Here is a 24,509-nt window from a genome sequence, read left to right on the forward strand (position 1 = left end):
AACACAGTAGAACTGCATCCCTTGCTGTGTTTTACTCTGTGCGTAAATAATAGAAAACCACAGGTTTTGGACTCACATGTTTTTTTCGCTTTGTAGGTGTTTTGAAGCGACTGTAATCAATTGGATGTCACTTAGGCGATTTGCATGTCGCTAACCTGTTATCAAACCGGAAGCAAGTGGTTCAAAATGGCTCTGAGCACTATGCGACTTAACTTCTGAGGTCATCAGTCGCCTAGAACTTAGAACTATTTAAACCTAACTAACCTAAGGACATCACACACATCCATGCCCGAGGCCAGATTCGAACCTGCGACCTTAGCGGTCGCTCGGTTCCAGACTGTAGCGCCTAGAACCGCACGGTCACTCCGGCCGGCAAACCGGAAACAGAGGAGCTACAACGTGAAGTGGAGTCTGGGCCTCGTTTCGTTTCTGACGAATTTCCACATCAATGTGACATGGAGATGAATGTTCAGTTAAAAGGCAGAGTGAAAAAAAATCGAGCCCACCAAGATTCGACCCTGTTACCCTTCGATTTCAAGCCAAATGCTCTACCACTTTTTTTCCATAATCGTTCTCATCAGTTGGTCTGGGCGGATGTCACATGACAGTCCTTCATGTTCAGCGTTGAATACTTCACTCATTTTTTTTTTTTATTACAGAGGGCAGCCAGCCGACCAACCACGCTGAGTTATCATGCCGGCTATCAGTAGACCATGACAGAAATTTCTATTTTCATTACCCTTTCCGCTAACTTAGGCACTGCTGCTCTCTTGAGTTATGGCGGCTGTTCGGTAGGTGGCAGTGGGAGCGTTTCTACAACTTAACTTTAATTCATCGTAATTTAGACAATATGTGTGAAATGTTAATAAATTATATACAAAAATCTTCCTCATGGATGATTGTATTTGTTAGTGAAGACCACATCAAAATCCCCATAGGTGTCCTTGAGATTAGTCGCCACTTATAGATGGACGCTAGGAGACGATTTCCATTTACATGTAGTGATACCCATGCTGCTGCTTCAGATGAAGATGTACTGTAATTTCTTCACTGCAGAATCCCGTTCTGATCTATGAAATTCAGCTCGGCATGGTCTAATGTCCGAACATTCATTGGGAGGTACACTGGATTGCCAGGCAGCTCCACAATTTTGTAACCTTGACCCACTATAGGAAAAACTCCATAGATTGTGCAAATTAAACTATCATTAAGCTATGAATTCATTGATATATTATACTCAACACGAATGCTGCTTGTAGGCAGAATATCCACCTATTGATTCGACTTGTAAAATTTTATCAATATTATCCTTCAACACTTTGGCTCACTGAGAGACTTAGCAGCAATCCTACTGCACCTTCATGCCTTAACTCTTCTGTCTGTTTTGTTGTTTTTATCTCGGTTTTAAGTGCATTAACATTTGAACATAGCTCAATGCCTTATACAAATCGCTTTGTATATGCATTCAAATCATTAATATTATATGAGCCAAGAGGTATTACCAAAACTTCACCACTTCGAAGACGTAGTTTATTATTCACTTCGGTGATGTTACATATGCTGTTACGTGTTTCCAGAATGATCAATGCAATACTGCACTCCCCTTTGCTTAGTTCTTTTGGGGGAAAGTAGTTTCCTGTTAATATAAGTGAGCACTCTTTGAAGTAAGAGTGTACAACATTAAATGTAAATCTCAACCGACATACTAATGTGCATATTCCTTGTTTTTATGCATTCGTCGGGAGAAAAATTAGACAGAAGTGGCTACAGAGATATGAACTGAAGTCTTGGCAGCGTCAAAAATTGTAGAACACCTGGTTCTTGTAAGTAAAGTATTGGCACAATTCTTCAGGTGATCTCAAATCACCGTACAAATCAAAGTAGTAGATGGTATTTTTCTTAACATACGCAACCTATTGAGTTTCATATCCTCCTGCAACACCTAAATTGACACTCCTACATTCCTTGCATTTCCACATCGCCTATGGCAACGTATTCCGCATAAACACTTCACGAAACCTTGGGATTTTGAGTTTCTTGAATAATTTAAAAAGATATATATTGGTAAATGGTCAGTTCAGTAGTATAATTAGGAGGCTTCTCTATAAACACTCCAAGTCCTTTCTTGTAATGTTTTAAATATAGTCCTTTACCAATAGCCATGGCCTCCACCATCATAATATGTCTTTTAGGTTCCTGTAGTTGCTCCTCTGTGTTCTGTGCATTCTCCACTGTTCGTGCTATGGCAGCCAAAGAAGCGACTCCTGATAACTCTGCAAGCGCTTGAATGTTTGTTCTTCTTCTTTCTTTCTGCTTCAAGGCATTTTTAGCTGCTGCCACCGCTGATAGGACGCAATTTTATTAAACACCCCACAGGATTTTTCTTTAATGTATAGCGAGCTGCATTCATAATTTGCTTGAAATTTATTCCAGCACACAGTTTAAGTTTGCATGCGTTGATTTATCAACTATGAGTGCTGCAACATCTCCATCAGTTTTCTGCACATTCTCTTGTAGAATTGATAGACACATGGTTGGCAACTTTCATAATAGTCCAGAGCATTTTAAACTGCATGACTGGAATACATTAAATTTTTAAAAGTGTGCTCCTGTAGATGAGTGCAGTCTCTCTCGTTAAACAGTTTGTCTGTTCGTGGGAAGCCTCTGAGAGTATGATCACCTAGTGTCACTGAGGGGGAGAGAGTGTTTCGATGCAATAAAGCAGAAATCTGTATTGTGAAACTACATAGACGATTCCACACATCTAGGGATCATACTTCTTCGACATCAGATCTTCGAATACCAGCACTGGATAAAAATCACGATCGGACATCACAGCCATGCTGACGCGTTTACATGTGATCGTGTTAAAGCCATACCTGACCTAGAACAGCATTATTTGTGATGAGTTACACCGCGACAGGGGCAGCCTTTGAAATTTCACACACGACTTGGTGAATGAATTACCCATAGCTGGTGGCATATATTTAGCAGCATGTGCATGAAATTATGAATTCAATCCCTTCTTTATTATTGATGTGGAACTGTAGAGTGTCTTTTTCACACCGAAGCTAGCGGAAGACGGTTGCTGACACACTCATCGGATATATCAAAGGTGCCTCGACACACGTTTATGTTACCCTGCCGAGGACACCGCCAGGAGATGAACAGTGCATCGGCCTTTTCTCCTGACCAGGCTACCTCGCGCCGCGTTGTGGAGTATACGAGGTGCATTCAAGTTCTAAGGTCTCCGATTTTTTTTCTCCGGACTGGAAAGAGATAGAAACATGCGCCTTGTTTTAAAATCAGGCCGAGTTCATTGTCAACACGTCCCAGAGATGGCAGCACCGTACGGCAGATGGAAGTTTACCGCCAGCGGCGAGAATGAGAACTGTTTTAAATACTTAAAATGGCGACGTTTTCCTTACTTGAACAGCGTGCAATCATTCGTTTTCTGAATTTGCGTGGTGTGAAACCAATCGAAATTCATCGACAGTTGAAGGAGACATGTGGTGATGGAGTTACGGATGTGTCGAAAGTGCGTTCATGGGTGCGACAGTTTAATGATGGCAGAACATTGTGTGACAACAAACCGAAACAACCTTGGGCTCGCACAAGCCGGTCTGACGACGTGATCGAGAAAGTGGAGAGAATTGTTTTGGGGGATCGCCGAATGACTGTTGGACAGATCGCCTCCAGAGTTGGCATTTCTGTGGGTTCTGTGCATACAATCCTGCATGACGACCTGAAAATGCGAAAAGTGTCATCCAGGTGGGTGCCACGAATGCTGACGGACGACCACACGGCTGCCCGTGTGGCATGTTGCCGAGCAATGTTGACGCGCAACGACAGCACGAATGGGACTTTCTTTTCGTCAGTTGTGACAATGGATGAGACGTGGATGCCATTTTTCAATCCAGAAACAAAGCGCCAGTCAACTCAATGGAAGCACACAGATTCACCGCCACCAAAAAATTTCGGGTAACCGCCAGTGCTGAAAAAATGATGGTGTCCATGTTCTGGGACAGCGAGGGCGTAATCCTTACCCATTGCGTTCCAAAGGGCACTACGGCAACAGGTGCAACTTACGAAAATGTTTTGAAGAACAAATTCCTTCCTGCACTGCAACAAAAACGTCCGGAAGGGCTGCGCGTGTGCTGTTTCACCAAGACAACGCACCCGCACATCGAGCTAACGTTACGCAACAGTTTCTTCGTGATAACAACTTTGAAGTGATTCCTCGTGCTTCCTACTCACCTGACCTGGCTCCTAGTGACTTTTGGCTTTTTCCAACAATGAAAGACACTCTCCGTGGCCGCACATTCACCAGCCGTGCTGCTATTGCCTCAGCGATTTTCCAGTGGTCAAAACAGACTTCTAAAGAAGCCTTTGCCGCTGCCATGGAATCATGGCGTCAGCGTTGTGAAAAATGTGTACGTCTGCAGGGCGATTACGTCGAGAAGTAACGCCAGTTTCATCGATTTCGGGTGAGTAGTTAATTTAAAAAAATCGGAGGCTTTAGAACTTGAATGCACCTCGTACAGATATGCGAGTAATTCAGGTAGTGACGAAGAACTAGTTGCTATACTGTATACAGGGCGTTTGGAAATTCCCGTCACAAACTTCTAGGACTTGTAAAGGGGAGTGAGTACATAATATACTGAGTAGGAACCAATGTCCAGAAATGTACTGTTTCCGCGCTACAGCTGTTTGAAAAAAAAGTTTGCCAAGTAAATATGCAACAGGGTAGTCATGATGGGGGATAGTTATGTCGGATTGGCTGATGTCATTTTAGGTCTATCCTACCTCCTTGGCCTGGTTCGAGTCTCATTCACATGTCTGTGACTGTTAGAGCAACATGGTTGAGTACACTTTTGTAGAATACATCGACATGATCCGTGTGAATGGCAAAGCTCACGGTACTCATAGCCTTTATCAAGATCATTCTTCACAACGTCTGACTCTATCGCATACCCTGTTCTCCTCAGTTATGCAATGGCTTCGAGAAAGAGTACCTTAACCGTCGGTAGGCGTGACTGTGGTTCTCCAAGGAGACGCGGCTCAGCAGAACTGGAAGAGGGCGTACTGCATCACATTGAAGAGAACCCGTCAACGAGTGCACGATCAATTTATTTGGCTATTAATGAGTGGAATTGTAAAACAACTGATGTACTGGGTCACACCTAATCAATTACTTGTAAAAGTAGTCGCGTACCATCATGTTTTCAAAAGGTTGCAGCACGGAAACTGTAGGCTTCCGGACATGGGTTACAACTCAGACTCTGCTCTGCAAGTCATAGAAGATTGTAACGGGAATTTCCGAACACCCTGTTTGAATATACGCCGTTCATTACATTTTTACACATTTTAAGTGGAGTATCTACATACAGAATTCGTTACATTTTACGCATTTTAGGTGGCGTATTTTTACATCGTCTTGGCATGATGTCACGCACTACACCGCTCAGCTACCATTATAGGGTATACATACGGGGTGTTACAAAAAGGTACGGCCAAACTTTCAGGAAACATCCCTCACACACAAAAAAAAGAAAATATGTTATGTGGACATGTGTCCGGAAACGCTTAATTTCCATGTTAGAGCTCATTTTAGTTTCGTCGGTATGTACTGTGCTTCCTCGATTCACCGCCAGTTGGCCCAATTGAAGGAAGGTAATGCTGACTTCGGTGCTTGTGTTAACATGCGACTCATTGCTCTACAGTACTAGCATCAAGCACATCAGTACGTAGCATCAACAGGTTAGTGTTCATCACGAACGTGGTTTTGCAGTCAGTGCAGTGTTTACAAATGCGGAGTTGGTAGATGCCCATTTGATGTATGGATTAGCACGGGGCAATAGCCGTGGCGCGGTACGTTTGTATCGAGACAGATTTCCAGAACGAAGGTGTCCCGACAGGAAGACGTTCGAAGCAATTGATCGGCGTCTTAGGGAGCACGGAACATTCCAGCCTATGACTCGCGACTGGGGAAGACCTAGAACGACGAGGACACCTGCATTGGACGAGGCAATTCTTCGTGCAGTTGACGATAACCCTAATGTCAGCGTCAGAGAAGTTGCTGCTGTACAAGGTAACGCTGACCACGTCACTGTATGGAGAGTGCTACGGGAGAACCAGATGTTTCCGTACCATGTACAGCGTGTGCAGGCACTATCAGCAGCTGATTGGCCTCCACGGGTACACTTCTGCGAATGGTTCATCCAACAATGTGTCAGTCGTCATTTCAGTGCAACCTTTACGGATGAGGCTTCATTCCAACGTGACCAAATTGTAAATTTTCACAATCAACATGTGTGGGGTGACGAGAATCCGCACGCAATTGTGCAATCACTTCATTAACACAGATTTTCTGTGAACGTTTGGGCAGGCATTGTTGGTGATGTCTTGATTGGGCCCCATGTTCCTCCACCTACGCTCAGTGGAGCACGTTATCATGATTTCATTCGGGATACTCTACCTGTGCTGCTAGAACATGTGCCTTTACAAGTACGACACAACATGTGGTTCATGCACGATGGAGCTCCTGCACATTTCAGTCGAAGTGTTCGTACGCTTCTCAACAACAGATTCGGTGATCGATGGATTGGTAGAGGCGGACCAATTCCATGGCCTCCACGGTCTCCTGACCTCAACCAAAAATGGTTCAAATGGCTCTGAGCACTATGGGACTCAACTGCTGAGGTCATTAGTCCCCTAGAACTTAGAACTAGTTAAACCTAACTAACCTAAGGACATCACAAACATCCATGCCCGAGGCAGGATTCGAACCTGCGACCGTAGCGGTCTTGCGGTTCCAGACTGCAGCGCCTTTAACCGCACGGCCACTTCGGCCGGCTGACCTCAACCCTCTTGACTTTCGGCCACTGTGGCCACGCGGTTAAAGGCGCTTCAATCTGGAACCGCGCGACCGCTACGGTCGCAGGTTCGAATCCGGCCTCGGGCATGGATGTGTGTGATGTCCTTAGGTTAGTTAGGTTTAAGTAGTTGTAAGTTCTAGGGGACTGATGACCTTAGAAGTTAAGTCCCATAGTGCTCAGAGCCATTTGAACCTCTTGACTTTCATTTATGGGGGCATTTGAAAGCTCTTGTCTACGCAACCCCGGTACCAAATGTAGAGACTCTTCGTGCTCGTATTGTGGACGGCTGTGATACAATACACCATTCTCTAGGGCTGCATCAGCGCGTCAGGGATTCCATGCGACGGAGGGTGGATTTATGTATCCTCGCTAACGGAGGACATTTTGAACATTTCCTGTAACAAAGTGTTTGAAGTCACGCTGGTACGTTCTGTTGCTGTGTGTTTCCATTCCATGATTAATGTGTTTGAAGAGAAGTAATAAAATGAGCTCTAACATGGAAAGTAAGCGTTTCCGGACACATGTCCACATAGCATAGTTTCTTTCTTTGTGTGTGAGGAATGTTTCCTGAAAGTTTGGCCGTACCTTTTTGTAACACCCTGTATATGTTACCTGTGTCGGGTAGTGAGGTGTTCATCATCTTGATAATATAATATTAACGTCATTTTTTTATAAATAATTCAGAACAAATTGCCATTTTGGAGGGTGTGGTCTTCTCACTACAGAGCACAGACCTCGAATGATCCCTACTGGAAGAGGGCAAACCAGGAGGTTGGGGGAGCTCGTTTCCGTTTGGTCGACTTCCCCTCCCCTATCACTCTATTCCCTAGGGGAGGGGCGAGGAGGGATCTTAACACGTGCGCCAGCGACCTTGAATATGACATTCACAATTCCATCAGCTGTAATATGATACCAAAGGTCAGGTGAAGATTGTCCGGTACAGGCAGTGATACCCCACTGGCTTGAGCACCTTGTTGAGGACGAGTGCGTTAGAGGAGCTGCAAGAGGATCACACCAGGAGAAAAATCCGCCGCCCAGCAGACGAGGACATCACTGCGGTAGGCGGCGGTAGCAGAAATGCTGCAACCATCATCCGCAACGAAATAGAACCACCCCACGCTGCATCAGCCGCTGTCACTAGCGGCGACCTAGCGTTGTTCATTTTGCTAGCACCCTAAATACGCTTCCCAAGTGTTCCATTCCCGGAGCAGCAAATATCGCCCATACCTCTGCCCTACAAGTGCCGTCAGCTCTGCTGCCAGCAACAAGAAGACCGACCAACCGAGAAGGGAACAAGAGAAAGTAACAAAAACAGAGAAACAAATTTCTCTATACATTGCAGATTCTTGGAGGCAAAATATGTTGACAATCCACCTGAACCAGGGGCTGAGGCATATCCCGAAGAAGTTCCCATCTGCGTCTGTGATCCACAAACACCGAAGATACGTATGCTACTATAATTCAATATTTTTATGATTTTCCACTAAACCTTATCGGTGTTTAAATAGCTATAACTAATAATGAAATAGCACAAGCGATGATCCCAAGACGTGGGTGCTGAAGCATTATAAGAATTATTAAGCTACACTCATGCTCATAAATTAAGGATAATTCTGATACATGGTGAAACAACGCTCTGGTGGGCGATTTGCGGGTTTAAATCACCTCAGGGTATGACTATGCGGTGCATTTGACCTGCGGTCGTCGCACGGTGGCGCTGGCAGCAGTCGACATACGCAGAGGTGTGTTGGTGCATGTCAAAGTACTGTGGAGCGAGTAAGTGTGCAGGCGTGCTAATGGTGACTGTGTGTTGAAAATGGCTCAAAGAACACATATTGATCACGTTATGTGGGGTAGAATACTAGGGCGATTTGAGGCTGGTCAAACACAGCAGGTCGTAGCAGGGGCCCTCCGTGTGTCACAAAGTGTGATCTCAAGATTATGGCAACGATTGCAACAGACAGGCAACGTGTCCAGACGCTACAGTACAGGACGTCCCCAGTGTACAACACTACAAGAAGACCGATATCTCACCATCAGTGCCCGCAGACGGCCACGGAGTACTGCAGGTAGCCTTGCTCGGGACCTTACCGCAGCCACTGGAACATTTGTCTCCAGAACACACAGTCTAAAGACGACTCAACAGACATGGTTTATTCGCCCGGAGACCTGAAAGGTGCATTCCACTGACCCCTGGTCACAGGAGAGCCCGTAAAGCCTGGTGTCAAGAACACAGTACATGGTCATTGGAACAGTGGTCTCAGGCTATGTTCACGGACAAGTACAGGTATAGTCTGAACAGTGATTCTCGCCGGTTTTTCATCTGGCGTGAACCAGGAACCAGATACCAACCCCTTAATGTCCTTGAAAGGGACCTGTATGAAGGTCGTAGTTTGATTGTGTAGGGTGGGATTATGATTGGTGCACGTACACCCCTGCATGTCTTTGACAGAGGAACTGTAACAGGTCAGGTGTATCGGGACGTCATTTTGCACCAGTTTGTCCGCCATTTCCTCCTGATCGATGACAACGTACGGCCACACCGAGCTGCCATGCTGGTGGAGTACCTTGAAACAGAAGATATCAGGCGAATGTAGTGGCTTGCCTGTTCTCCAGACCTAAACCCCATCTAGCACGTGTGGGATGCTCTCGGTCGTCGTATCGCTGCACCGGGGTATATGCGCAGGAAACAGCGGCGTTTTGTAGCACATGTGTTTCGGGACGGTTTTCTCAACTTATCAACAATACCGTCGACTTTAAGATCTGTGTCGTGTGTGTTCCCTATGTGCCTGCGCTATTAGCGCCAGTTTTGTGTAGTGCCATGTTGTGTGGCACCACATTCTGCAGTTATCCTTAATTTATGAGCATGAGTGTAATTGAAATCATTTAGAAATTATAAAAAGGTAAACATCACGATAAATTTTGCTTATTTCTGAAGTAAGATACACTCTCACTGATGTACAAGACTCCTCTTTTACTGTATGCTACAGGAGTTGGATGATCATATGCGCGACACTCTCATGTCACTTACAAAACACACTTGGGATAAAACTAGCTGGTCTTCATAAAAACTTTTCTATGTTCTTCACTAAGCCTGCGTGCTATCTCTAGGTGTCCCAGCCTTTCAGTATTGCATCTCACCTTAACACACAGGCCTTATAAAACTTCTGACTGTCCACAATATAATCTGAACACTCCGAGGCCGTACGTCAAAAAGTGCGGGGTCTTCAGTGAGTTCTGAATGTATGTGGACGAATTTTTCCTCAAGAGCTGAGACCGGAGAAGGTTATGATGGTGGACGCTGGTCACGTTAGTACATTATCCACAAACCATTGCCTCACAGATGATGACAGATGATGACAGGGTGCACTGCCATGCTGAGACAATGAATCATCGTCTCTGTATTGTTACTCTACAGTATGCAGTACATAACGCTGTAAAATATGTTCATTTCCTTCTCCATTTAACGTTTTCTTAAGCGCAATAAGGGAACGAAACCCTAACCACGAAAACCACGTCCATATCGCAACACCACGTGTTCTGTAGTCCACTGCTGGCTCTGTACACCATGGGAGGTAACATTCTGCAGGCATCTGCCAAACCTAAACCCTTCCATCGAAGTGCCACAGGGTATAGAGTGATTCATCACCCAAAATCACTAATTTTCAGTCATTCACTGTCCATTGTCATCGTTCTTTACACCACGCCGAGCGTCAGTTAGCACTGACTGCAGAAATGTGTAGCTTATGAGGAACTGCTCTACCTTCGTACCCCATTCTTTTTAACGCTCTACGCACAGTGACTGCTCTAGACGGACTGCTGGTAGCACTCTGGAACTCACGAGTGGATCCTTTTCCAGATTTCATTCACTGTCCATTGTCATCGTTCTTTACACCACGTCGAGCGTCAGTTAGCACTGACTGCAGAAATGTGTAGCTTATGAGGAACTGCTCTACCTTCGTACCCCATTCTTTTTAACGCTCTACGTACAGTGACTGCTCTAGACGGACTGCTGGTAGCACTCTGGAACTCACGAGTGGATCCTTTTCCAGATTTCATGCGATTTTTTCAATCTTCCTCTATAATGCTCGACTACCTCTGTCCGTCACTACATGAGGTCTGGCTGGTCTTCGTTTTGCTGCGGAGGTTCCTTCGCACTTTCACGTCACAGTAACATCACTAATAGTCGACTTGGACAGCTTTAGAAGAGCCGAAATGTCCCTGACGGATCTGTTACTCAGGTGACATCCAATCACTAGTCTACGTTCGTGGTCACTGGCCTGCCTTGACAGACTTATTGTGCTGTTACTGCTCCTATATTGACAACTCTATATTCCCCACAGCCATTGATTCTGGCGGATTCATAAATGGTTCAAATGGCTCTGAGCACTATGGGACTTAACTTCTGAGGTCATCAGTCCCCTAGAACTACTTAAACCTAACTAACCTAAGGACATCACACACATCCATGCCCGAGGCAGGATTCGAACCTGCGACCGTAGCGGTCGCCCGGTTTCAGACTGTAGCGCCTAGAACCGCTCGGCCACGCCTGCCGGCCTCTGACGGATTCGTCTCTCGTGACTTCTACTGGTTGGTTACGCGTTAAATAGAGGTGTCCGGATACTTTTGATCAGATGGTGTACCTTGGATTTCTTTACAGCAAGACAAGTATCTACTTCGATAGTGTGACGATGTCTGGATAGCCACGAACTGCCAGCACTGCGAATATTGCTGCGGCTTCCTACGCTGCAGAGTGAAAATTCGTTCTGGAAACAATACCACAGGCCGTGGCTAAGCCATGTCTCCGCATTATTCTTTTTGCCGGGAGCGTCAGTCCTGCGGTTACGCAGGAGAACTTCTGTGAAGCTAAGAGATGAGGTGCGCCAGGAAATTTCAGGCAAGGTAGTGTTTACAAAAGGCGGCATGTTCGACAGTCAGAATATTCATCTCGAAGAGGCATAAATTAAAACAGAATCTGCAAGCTTAGGTTATAGTTATCTGTTTACTGTTCCGAAAATTATTGCACCAACCACAGTGCCGGCTGCGGTGGCCGAGCGGTTTTAGGCGCTTCAGTCCGGAACCGCGCGACTGCTACGGTCGCAGGTTCGAATCCTGCCTCGGGCATGGATGTGTGTGATGTCCTTAGGTTAGCTAGGTTTAAGTAGTTATAACTTCTAGGGGACTGATGACCTCCGATGTTAAGTCCCATAGTGCTCAGAGCCATTTGAACCAAACCAACCACAGTGCAGAACTCCTTTTAATGCTGTCCTCGGGCGTAGGATTCGTTAGTCACCGTTTGTAAGAAGCTGGTAATCTCACTGACTACTGTCAAGCGATTGAAAACTGCTGCGAATGTCTGAGTTCGGAGGACTACGGAAAGACATGTACCAGAGAGACCGCCGGCCGGAGTGGCAGAGCGGTTCTAGGCGCTACACTCTGGAAACGCGCGACCGCTACGGTCGCAGGTTCGAATCCTGCCTCGGGCATGGATGTGTGTGATGTCCTTAGGTTAGTTAGGTTTAAGTAGTTCTAAGTTCTAGGGGACTGATGACCTCCGATGTTAAGTCCCATAGTGCTCAGAGCCATTTGAACCATTTTGAACCAGAGAGACCAAAGGCACCTCAAGTTCAATCACGTCCTATGGATACCGTCTCCTTTGCAGGAAGTACAGGATCTGTTACTCCTCATTCACTTGACGTTGTGTGGCGAGTCAATGGTAGGTCTAAGTGTCCTGTGAAGGTACTCAGGGATCAGGGAGAACTCAGGATGTCACACTCATTTCCCTAACCAGCAAGTTCGAGGTGCTGTCTTTCACTCAAACAGAAACTGAGTCAGTGAGACTGAGTTCACACGTTGAGAAACCTACTGTGTCCTGTAATAATAGGGGAAACACAAAAGGGTAGGGGTCTATTCATCGTCAGCAGTTCAAACGTACAGTGAATAATGGTACCCGTTAAGGAAAGGAACACCATGTGCAAACAGCGATTGTGGCTTGAGGCCTCGTTTAGCATGCTGAAGAGGCTGTTCCGGCAGCCATTGAGGGAAAAGGATGCAATCAACTGCAGATGGTGGAAAACATTGGAACTCACGATGTCTGTCGTCTGGACTCCGAGATGCCTATAACAGTTCCCACAACGAAACTTTGTCTCGAAACCTGGCAGAAAATCCAAAGAGATTCTGGTCGTATGTGAAGTATGTTAGCGGCAAGAAACAATCAATGCCTTCTCTGCACGATAGCAATGGAGATACTATCGAAGACAGTGCTGCCAAAGCAGAGTTACTAAACACAGCCTTCCGAAATGCCTTCACAAAAGGAGACGAAGTAAATATTCCAGAATTCGAATCGTGAACAACTGCCAACATGAGTAACGTAGAAGTAAATATCCTTGGAGTAGTGAAGCAACTTAAATCACTTAATAAAAGCAAGTCTTCTAGTCCAGACTGTATACCAATTAGGTTCCTTTCGGAGTATGCTGATGCATTAGCTCCATACTTAACAATCATATACAACCGTTCGCTCGACGAAAGATCCGTACCCAAAGACTGGAGAGCTGCACAGGTCACACCAATATTCAAGAAAGGTAGTAGGAGTAATCCATTAAATTACAGACCCATATCGTTAACGTCGATATGCAGCAGTATTTTAGAACATATATTGTGTTCGAACATTATGAATTACCTCGAAGAAAACGTTCTATTGACACACAGTCAATATGGGTTTAGAAAACATCGTTCCTGTGAAACACAATTCTCTCTTTATTGCCGTGCGGGATTAGCTGAGCGGTCTAATGCGCTGCAGTCATGGACTGTGCGGCTGGTCCCGGCGGAGGTTCGAGTGTCCTACCTCGGGCAAGGGCGTGTGTGTTTGTCCTGAGGACAATTTAGGCTAAGTGGTGTGTAAGCTTACGGACTGATGTCCTTAGAAGTTAAGTCCCATACGATTTCACACACATTTGAATATTTTGAACATCTTTTTATTCACATGAAGTGTTGAGTGCTATTGACAAGGGATTTCAGAACGATTCCGTATTTCTGGATTTTCGGAAGGCTTTTGACACTGTACCACACAAGCGGCTCGTAGTGAAATTGCGTGCTTGTGGAATATCGTCTCAGTTATGTGACTGGACTTGTGATTTCCTGCCAGAGAGGTCACAGTTCGTAGTAATGGACGGAAAGTCATCGAGTAAAACAGAAATGATTTCTGGAGTTCCCCAAGGTAGTGTTATAGGCCCTTTGCTGTTCCTTATCTATATAAACGATTTAGGAGAAAATCTGAGCATCTGTCTTCGGTTGTTTGTAGATGGCGCTGTCGTTTATCGACTAATAAAGTCATCAGAAGACCAAAACAAACTGCAAACGATTTAGAAAAGATATCTGAATGGTGTGAAAAGTGGCAGTTGACTTTAAATAACGAAAAGTGTGAGGTCATCCACGTGAGTGCCAAAAGGAACTCGCTAAACTTCGGTTACACGATAAATCAGTCTAATCTAAAAGCTGTAAATTGAACTAAATACCTAGGTATTACAATTACGTAAAACTTAAATTGGAAGGAACACAAAGAAAATGTTGTGGGGAAGCCAAACCCAAGACTGCGTTTTATTGGCAGGACACTTAGAAAATGTAACAGGTCTACAAGGAGACTGCCTACACTACGCTTGTCCGTCCTCTTTTAGAATACTGTTGCGCGGTGTGGGATACTTAACAGATTGGACTGACGGAGTACATCGAAAAAATTCAAAGAAAGGCAGCACGTTTTATATTATCGCGAAATATGGGAGAGAGTGTCACAGAAATGATACAGGATTTGGGCTGGACTTCATTAAAAGAAAGGTGTTTTTCGTTGCGACGCAATCTCCTTATGAAGGTCCACTCACCAACTTTCTCCTCCGAATGCGAAAATATTTTTTTGACACCGACCTACATAGGGAGGAACGATCACGAAGTAAAATAAAGGAAACCAGAGCTCGGACGGAAAGATATAGGTGTTCATTCTTTCCGCACGCTATACGAGATTGGAATAATAGAGAATTGTGAAGGTGGTTCGATGAATCCTATGCCAGGCACTTAAATGTGATTTGCAGAGTATCCATATAGATGTAGATGTAGATGTAGAGATAATACTTGGATCATTCCAGCGACTAGCAGAGAACGCTAAGAATACCAACCTACTTTGAGATGAGAATTTACATGCACTGTTGTGTCGTGTGTATGAAGAGACATTATGTATGATAACCCAGCGCTGTAACGAGAGTAGATGGCTATGTCTATGGAAGGCTCCTCGAAAACATGTTCTCTCACATTGAGACTGATAACATGTACGCTTATATAGTTTCAAATTAAAGGGGAACACGATTACGCTTGCATACAATATTAAGAAATAACTTGCTGCGTATTTTGGACACTGACAGATTGTTTGTGGTGGTCCTATTCTACACTCACAACTGCGACATACTTTAAGGGAAAACAGAGTTTCCATGTGTGTTGGAAACTTACACATATATATTGGTGTCCAAAAGCAACATAGCGTTATTTTTGCGACCTGTGTCTAATTCGCAGTATAATCATACGAAGTGTCAACCAGATGTCTGTATGATCTTGTTCTGCACGGAAGATGGCAGTCAACGGACAACCATGACAACGATGAGGTCAAGGCGCCTATGAAAGGAGGCAGCGTTTGCTGGGTAGTCCCACGTCCCCAGTCATTGCTTACACAGTCACTGACGGTACAGTATGGCACAAAACTCCCAGCGGTGGAGGACCATAGAAAGAAAGGAACCAGGACAGTCGCAAACCGATTTGGCCCGATGGCTTAGTGTGACTCGTTCTGTTGTTTCTCGGATGTGGCAACAGTTTACAGAGACTGAAACTGTACCCCGAAGACCAGGGCAGGGCTGACCACGTGTGACTTAAGAAGAGAGGACCATCATTTGGCTGTAAGGGCACGACAGTACCGCCTTAGTACTGCACGGTAACTGCCATGTGAGCTCGCAGCATCCACTGGACAAGTTTTATCGAGGCCAACGGCGTGCAGACGGCTTTGGCACAGTGGCCGTTATTGTCGGAGACCTGCTGGATGTCTACCTCTGACGCGTCTTCACAGAAGAGAACGTCTAGAGTGGACTCATCAACATGCCACCTGGGCCGTCGCACAGTGGGCCAATGTTGTTTTCACAGATGAGTCCCGATTTAGTCTAGGAGAGTGATTTTCGATGGATTCGCGTCTGGAGGGAACGTGGAACACGATTTCGGGACTCAAACATTGTGGACAGAGACCGATATCGAGGAGGATCTCTAATGGTGTGGGCAGGGTTTATGTTTACCACTCGAACCACTATTCATTAAATTGTACAGGTGAAGCGGCCAGGTTTAACTGCTACCAGGTATCGTGGCGATATCGTGGGACTTAATTTGCTGTTGTTGCGAGGTGCTATTGGCTCAGACTTCGTACTGATGGACGATAATTCTCGACATTATAGAGAACAGGTGGTTGATGTTTTCTTGGAAACGGAAGATAATGGCGTGGCCTGCTCGCTCTCCCGATATGATTCCCATAAAGCATGTCTTGAATGTACTAGAGAGACGGCTTGCATCATGTCAGCATCTACTAGCCACATTCAAGACTGCAAGCACGTCTGCAGGAAGAATGGGCGTTATTGCCTCAACATGAGACTGATGACATCATTTACAGCATGCTCCATTGTTGTCAGGCCTCTGTTGTTGCCAGAGGGAGTCACACCTCATACTGAGCGCATTAACCCAGTTGTCGGAATGTGTGTGTAAATCCGTTAAGTTGGGAAAAACGAAGAACATTTTTGTCTACCGTTATGCATGTTGCAGTTGTTTATGTTCTGAATTTTTTGCATTGTTTCTCCTTTACCCTCACCTGTTGATACTGTTTTGTGGCAAAATAAAACTAACATTGCAAAATTTTCGTTTGTTGCTTTAATTTTGGACACCAGTGTATACAATATGTGATAAAAAGTATCCGGACACCCGCCAAAACATACGTTTTTCATATTAGGTGAATTTTGCTGCCACCTATTGCCAGGTACTCCATATCAGCCACATTAGACATCGTGAGAGAGCAGAATGGGGCGCTACGCGGAACTCAGGGACTTCGAACGTGGTCAGGTGATTGGGTGTCACTTGTGCCATGCGTCTTTACACGAGATTTCCACACTCCTAAACATCACTAGGTCCACTGTTTCTGAGGTGACAGTGAAGTAGAAACGTGAAGGGACACACGTACAGCACAAAAGCGTACAGGCCGACCTCGTCTGTTGACTGACAGAGATTGCCGACAGTTGAAGAGGATTGTAATGTGTAATAAGGAGACATTTATCCATACTATCGCACAGGAATTCCAAGCTGCCTCAGAATTCACTGCAAGTAGTATGACAGGCGGGAGGTGAGAAAACTTGGATTTCATGATCGAGCGGCTGCTCATAAGCAACACAACACGCCGGTAAATGCCAAACGACGCCTCGCTTGGCATAAAGAGCGGAAACATTGGCCGATTGAACAGTGGAAAAACGTTGTGTGGAGTGACGAATCATGGTACACAATGTGGCGATCCAATGGCAGGATTTGGGTATGGCGAATGCCCGGTGAACGTCATTTGCCAGCGTGTGTAGTGCCAACAGTAAAATTCGGAGGCTGTGGAGTTATGGTGTGATCGTGTTTTTCATGGAGGGGGTTGCACCCCTTGTTGTTTTGCTTGGCGTTGTCACAGCAGAGGCCTACACTGAGTTTTAAGCCGGCCGAAGTGGCCGTGCGGTTAAAGGCGCTGCAGTCTGGAACCGCAAGACCGCTACGGTCGCAGGTTCGAATCCTGCCTCGGGCATGGATGTTTGTGATGTCCTTAGGTTAGTTAGGTTTAACTAGTTCTAAGTTCTAGGGGACTAATGACCTCAGCAGTTGAGTCCCATAGTGCTCAGAGCCATTTCAACCATTTGAACTGAGTTTTAAGCACCTTCTTGCTTCCCACTGTTGAAGAGCAATTCGGGGATGGCGATTGGATCTTTCAACACGATCGAGCACCTGTTCATAATGCATGGCCTGTGGCGGAGTGGTTACACGATAATAACATCTCTGTAATGGACTGGCCTACACAGAGTCCTGACCTGAATCCTATAAAACGCCTTCGGATGTTTTGGAATGCTGACTTCGTGCCAGGCCTCACCGACCGACATCGATACCTCTCCTCAGAGCAGCACGCCCCGAAGAATGGGCTGCCATTCTCCAAAAAACCTTCCAGCATCTGATTGAACTATGCCTGCGAGAGTGGAAGCTGTCATCGAGGCTAAGGGTGGGGCAACACCATATTGAATTCCATCATTACCCATGGAGGGCGCCACGAGGTTGTAAGTCATTTTCAGCCAGGTGTTCGGATACTTTTGATCGCATAGTGTATCTCCCATTGGTAGCACTACCAGTCTCAGTTCTTTATAAAAAGGAAGATAAAAATTCGCTTGATGCCTCCCAGAGGAATAGTCTCCACTCCATACAAACTATGAAAGCTCAGACCAGATATAGCTTAAATTAAAAAAAAAATACTATTGACAGCAACTGAGAGATTTACACCAAATAAACGAATAGGAGACGTAACTGATCCTCCATGTTACACAAAACAGATGAGAACACTATGGCATAAACAAGGAAACAAGCATGTCAAATTTAAAAATCTCCCAGGTTGGCGACGTTTTACTGAAGCACGAAATTTAGGCCGGACTTCATTGCGAGATGCCTTTAGCAGTTTCCACAATGTTACTCTGGCCCGAAATCTGGCACAAAATCCAAAGAGATCAGGTCATACGTAAAGAATACCAATGACAAGGCACAATCACTACCTTCGCTGCGCCATAACAATGGTAATGTTATCGATGACAGTGCCACTAAAGCGGTTTTAGTAAACACGGTTTTCCTACAATTCCTTTACCAAGGAAGACGAAGAAAATATTCCAGGATTCGAATGAAAAACAGCTGTAAACATGAGAAATTGAGAAGTCGGTATTCTGGGTGTAGGAAAGCAACTTAAATCACTTAATAGAGGCAAATCTTCCGATCGAGATTTATACCAGTTAGGTTCCTTTCATAGTAACTGACGGAAATAAACGTTTTAGGAGACAATGTGAGCAGCCCTCTTACATTGTTTGCAGATGGTGCTATTATTTACCGTCTAGTAAAGTCATCATAACAGCAAAACCAACTGCAAAATGATTTAGACAAGGTATCTGTAGGTTGTGAAAAGTGGCAATTTTAAGAGTGGCAATTGACTCTAAATAACGAACAGTATGCGGTCATTCACATGAGTACTAAAAGCAATCCGTTAAATTTCGGTTACACGATAAATCGCACAAATCTGAAGGCTGTCAATAAAACTAAATTGCTTGGGATAACAATTACGAACAACTTAAAATGGAAAGATCACATAGATAATATTGTGGGGAAAGCGGACCAAAGACCGCGCTTTATTGCTGAACACTTTGAAGACGCAACGGTTCTACTAAAGAGACTGACTACACTGCGCTCGTCCGTATTTTTATGGAATACTGCTGCACGGCATGGGATCCTAATCAGATAGGATTGACGGAGGACATAGGAAAAGTTCAAAGAAGGGCAGCTCGTTTTGTACTATCGCAAAATAGGAGAGAGATTGTCACGGATATGATACGTGAGCTGGGGTGGCAATCATTAGAACGAAGGCGTTTCCGTTGCGGCGAGATATTTTTACGAAATTTCAATTACCAAATTTCTCCTCCGAATGCGTAAATGTTTTCTTGACGTCCGCGTGCATAGGGAGAACTGTTCATCATGGTAAAGTGTTCCTTTTTCCCGCGCGCTTTTCGGGAGTGGAACGGCAGAGAAATAGTCTGAAGGTGGCTCGACGAACACTTTGCGAGGCGCTTAAGTGTGAATTGCAGAATAGTCATGTTGATGTAGATGTAGACTTTCTACTGGTACTGTTTCAAGAACGGCGACATTTTAAGTGTTTCGTTAGGGATTGAGTGTGATAATGCTGATTTTAGCTTAAGAGTTCAGAGCAGCAGAGGAAGAGCAGACGGAAACAGAAATGTCGGCTATGACGGTAGAATTGTCTTAGAAATAGCTAACAGGCATCAAATACTGTAAGGAAAGAATCGTTTGCCGATGTACGGTCAACTGCACCTGACTCTCGAAATAAAAAGAAAGTATAGTTTTTGATTCTTTGCGTATACATGAATGTGTGCATTTAGGTTAAGAATAACTTAAAATATTTGAGTCTAAGTACACTTATTACACACAAAATTTTCTGTTTCAATTTCATTACAGTATTTAGGTGCAATAACCAGAACAGTAGTTTATAGTCATTGTTCTGGGATCACAGCATTTCCAGAATACCGGCAGTTTTGCAGTAACGTTATTTCCAGCAGTCTTGTAAACAGAAATAAATTCGCGTCATGTGACTGCTCGTAGCAGACGCGCAAAGAAGCTCACTTTATACCATCAAGAACCTTCTTTCGCCTTCTAGACTATAGTATTCCCCAATACTGTACACGCTATCTTTCGGAGGTGCAAACCCCACAGTTTCGTGGGAAAGTCTCTACAGAGTTTAGAAGGACAGTGGAGCACACTGAAACCTTGAGTAGGCTCATGAGGTGTACTCAGATGGCGTCATCGGAAGGCAGGAATTTGGGTTCCAATCACAGTCCGGCACAGCGTTTTAAATTAGCACACACAGTCATCACACCAAAGACTCTGCAATGGATAAACGAATTCTCGTCTCTGAATGTGCTCCAGTAGAATTTATGTCAATCCTGTATACAGTTCATTCAATGGTAGCCTCTTCCCAGCACCTTGAAGTGATTCGTAGGGTAATGATGTAGGTGGAGACGATAAGCAAAATGAACTATACATCGCATCAGGGCGCGTAAGCCACTATTAACCCGATCGTAGAATCTAGGTCTATATCCAGTATCTGCAAACCACTATGAAGTCCATGGAAGAGGGTATTTGCCGTTATACCACGTATTAAGGATTCCTTTCGTGTGTGGAGCGTACGAAGAATGACTGCTTAAACGTCTCTGTGCACGCTGTAATTAGCCTAATATGGTGTTCCCTCACCTTGTGTGAGCGATCACAGAGGACTGCGGTATACTAACTTAATAGTGGTACCTGAAATTTTGGAAGTAGGCAATCGCTGGATAATTGACGTCACCTTGAAGCGTCTGCCAGTGCAGCCTCTTTAACATTTACATCATGCTCTTCGCTCTTCCTTGAGTCAAACAAACCTGTGGCCATCTTTGCTGCCCTTCTTTGTGTACGTTCAATATCCTCTATTAGATCTGTGTGATGCAGATCCAACAGACGTGAGCAATATTAACTTATTCGTCGAAAGTGATGCAGCGAGCCCACTCCCTCCACTGCAGATGACACCTCACAACACAGGATCTCCGCGGCCAGACCAGCAGAGGGCGTCAGCAGCACTCCGACTAGGCCACCATGCGGCGTACACGGCGACTGTAGAATTTGTGGGCAAACCGCACCTCTTCATGCAACCACCAGCCACGTGCCAAATATAAGTCAACTCGTATACGTCCCCGAGACGGCAATTTAGGCTAACGTACGAGCTCTGAACAGCAGATTCGTCGCAGCCAGCAACCGAAAGACCACTACGCTGCACCAAGGACTGGGCCATCGGCTTCTGGACAGCGCGCCGCCTCCTCAGCTGGGATTCTAAGTGATCAGCGACATGCTCCTTGAGACTCGATAAAATCGTACTGTTTCTCTTCTAGTCGGCGAGATAGTGTCAGATTAGAAGTTTCCATCCTTGTCGGACTTAGATATTTCATTACTGTTGTCTCTCAATATTTCAGCGAAGTACACCGCAAGAATTGTGAAGTGTTTATTCTTCTTGACTGAAGCTTGGATTTGAACTTCGGTTTTGAAACTGAAGTGACAAACTCATTTTTCTGTTTTAACCAAAATTATTAGGACTTCAAGACTCATTAAATAGCGTGTGACTTCATTCACTGTTTTGAACGCAGAGCTCTTAAGACTGTGAAGCGTGTGTAGCTCTTTCACGTATCACGGAACTTACTTATTTACTTTGTGATTCTGGTAGTCTAAGTGGCTCCGTTATTTATGAGCCATCATTTATTTTGTTTCACTTACTGGAGGACTAGCATACATTTTGTTTCACGTACTCATGAATCATCCTTTCTTTTGTTTCATTCTGGATAATATCTTTGCGGAAATTGTGTTTAATAAACTTGTTTGTTCCCAATACCTGGACTGTTTACGTATGCGCGCCAGCGGCGAACACATCAGTCATCACGAGTGCTTTTTAATCTCTCTCCATTGTAGACTGATTGCATTTTCTCAATATCATATCAATGAACCGAAGTACGGTAACTGCTATGCGTGCGACTGAGCCCATATGATCATTCCATTTCGTATCGCCACAAATTGTTGCTCCGAGTAATTTGTATGAGTAGACTGTTTCCAGTTGTGACTCCCTGATATTGAAGTCATAGCATAGCCAGACGATTTTTGCCACGATTAATTCGTTTTCCCTTAATCGCCCTTGTTGGGGTACAGCTGAGTACCTAATGAAGCTCACGTCGTTGGATCATCAAACGATACCTGTTTTCAGTATAGAGAGTGAATGGGACGGGACAGTCGTCACGGCGAGAAGCATCTTCTGCTGTATTCTTTACCGCAATTTGCGGCGCGTTGCTGTAACTGCAGATATCCACAATTAAAAGACTATATAATATTTCCCGGGATTGAATAGTGATCTGAAAATTTAATTGAGTTAGTGAAGCGTAAAAGAATGTTCTTACTTATCTCTCCGGGTTCGACAACAACTTGCAGCGGGTCGCAGCAGTAGAAACACTCGGGAGGCGGCTGCAGCGTCCACTTCTTGCTGCCCCTCAGCTGCGCCTGCCATGACGGATGTCCCACGTTGTCCACCTGCAAACGACCAAACATTCATCTGTGAGAACATGTTCAGTAACACGACCACAATTTAACCGTGGAAAGTAAAGCTGATATAACTGAAATGCATACAAAGACATGCTACGAGGGTGAGTCAAATGAAAATCTTAAATATTATTTATTGTGCAGAAGTGGTACAAAGCTGTATCACTTTTCAACATGATCTCCGCCACGCTCAATGCAAGTCCTCCAGCGCTTACAAAGTGCATAAATTCCTTTAGAAAAAAATTCTTTTGGTAGTCCGAGCAACCACTCATGCCTTGCGTGGCGTACCTCTTCATCAGAACGGAACTTCTTTCCTCCCATTACGTCTTTGAGTGGTCCAAACGTATGGAAATCACTTGGTGATGAGGAATGGTGCCATTCCTTGCTCGCTCTCTTCGTTTCCGGTTGGTGGAAGTGAACCGAGGTTTCGTCCACAGTAACGATTCTTGCAGGGAAGCCATCACCTTCTCGTTCAAAGCGCCGAAGAAGTTCTTCACAAGCATCAACACGTCGCTCTCTTACTTCAGGAATCAGCTGCCGTGGCACCCATCTTGCAGACACTTTGTGAAACTGGAGCACATCATGCACAATGTGTTGTGCTGACCCATGACTAATCTGTAAACATGCTGCAATGTCATTTAGTGTCACTAGGCGGTTTTCCTTCACTGTGGCTTCAACTGCTGTAATGTTCTGTGGAGTCACAACTCTTTGTGCCTGACGTTGACGAGCAGCATCTTCCACTGAAGTCACACCATTTGCGAACTTCCTACTCCATTCGCAGACTTGCTGCTGTGACAAACATGCATCACCGTACTGAACCTTCATTTGTCGATGAATTTCAATTGGTTTCACACCTTCACTACGCAAAAACCGAATAACAGAACGCTGTTCTTCCCTGGCGCAAGTCGCAAGTGGGGCGGCCATCTTCATACTGATACTGCGACGGTATGTGTGCATCTGCACTATGCTGCCACCTACAGGCCATTCTGCACGCCGTTTGTAGCATGCTTACCAACTTACAGGATAACGGCGCGAAATTTCGATTTGTTATTACAAATTTAAAGTTTTCTTTTGACTTACCCTCATATTAAATCAATCAGGCCAGCTAGAAGTTAGCGTATGTTTTCTTTCCCTTTGCTCCAGCCAACCGGGGTGGCCGAGGGGTTCTAGGCGCTACAGTCTGGAACCGCGCGACCGCTACCGTCGCAGGTTCGAATCCTGCCTCGGGCATGGTTGTGTGTGATGTCCTTAGGTTAGTTAGGTTTAAGTAGTTTTAAGTTCTAGGAGACTGATGACCTTAGAAGTTAAGTCCCATAGTGCTCAAAGCCGTTTTTTGAGCCTTTGCTCCAAATCTTGTGTTTATGATTATAAATACTTAAGCAGTATGGAGATCAATACCGGGTTTCTTACACTTCCAACACGCTCAATTTCGTGTGAGTTAGCAATAAGAATCGATATTGGGCTACGTACGGCTCTAATCGAAAATGTATCCCACGGATGTCGTAGGGTCGAGCCGCATACGTCTGCTTTACTCCCAATAGCTAAGATAGACAAATATTCTGTTGTTAATTATCATCTTACGCTGTAATGTATTAATCACAGGTAAGTTAAGAGAATTAATTAATAATGATAAATTGCTGTGAAGAGCAATGATCAGAAATGATAAAA

The 24,509-nt window shown here is 44.8% G+C and overlaps 1 protein-coding gene across 1 annotated transcript in view; it reads right to left on the bottom strand.

The window, feature by feature from the left end:
• The window catches only part of LOC124555047 (bifunctional arginine demethylase and lysyl-hydroxylase JMJD6), a 551,390-nt gene that overhangs the window by 163,038 nt on the left and 363,843 nt on the right, over positions 1-24,509 (bottom strand). The window contains exon 5 of the mRNA XM_047128818.1: positions 22,703-22,832. Within this exon, the coding sequence (XP_046984774.1) occupies positions 22,703-22,832 (130 nt within the window). The remainder of the gene's footprint in view (positions 1-22,702; positions 22,833-24,509) is intronic.

Source organism: Schistocerca americana, chromosome X (genome assembly GCF_021461395.2).
Source record: "Schistocerca americana isolate TAMUIC-IGC-003095 chromosome X, iqSchAmer2.1, whole genome shotgun sequence".
In the NCBI taxonomy this organism is placed as follows: Eukaryota; Metazoa; Arthropoda; class Insecta; order Orthoptera; family Acrididae; genus Schistocerca; species Schistocerca americana.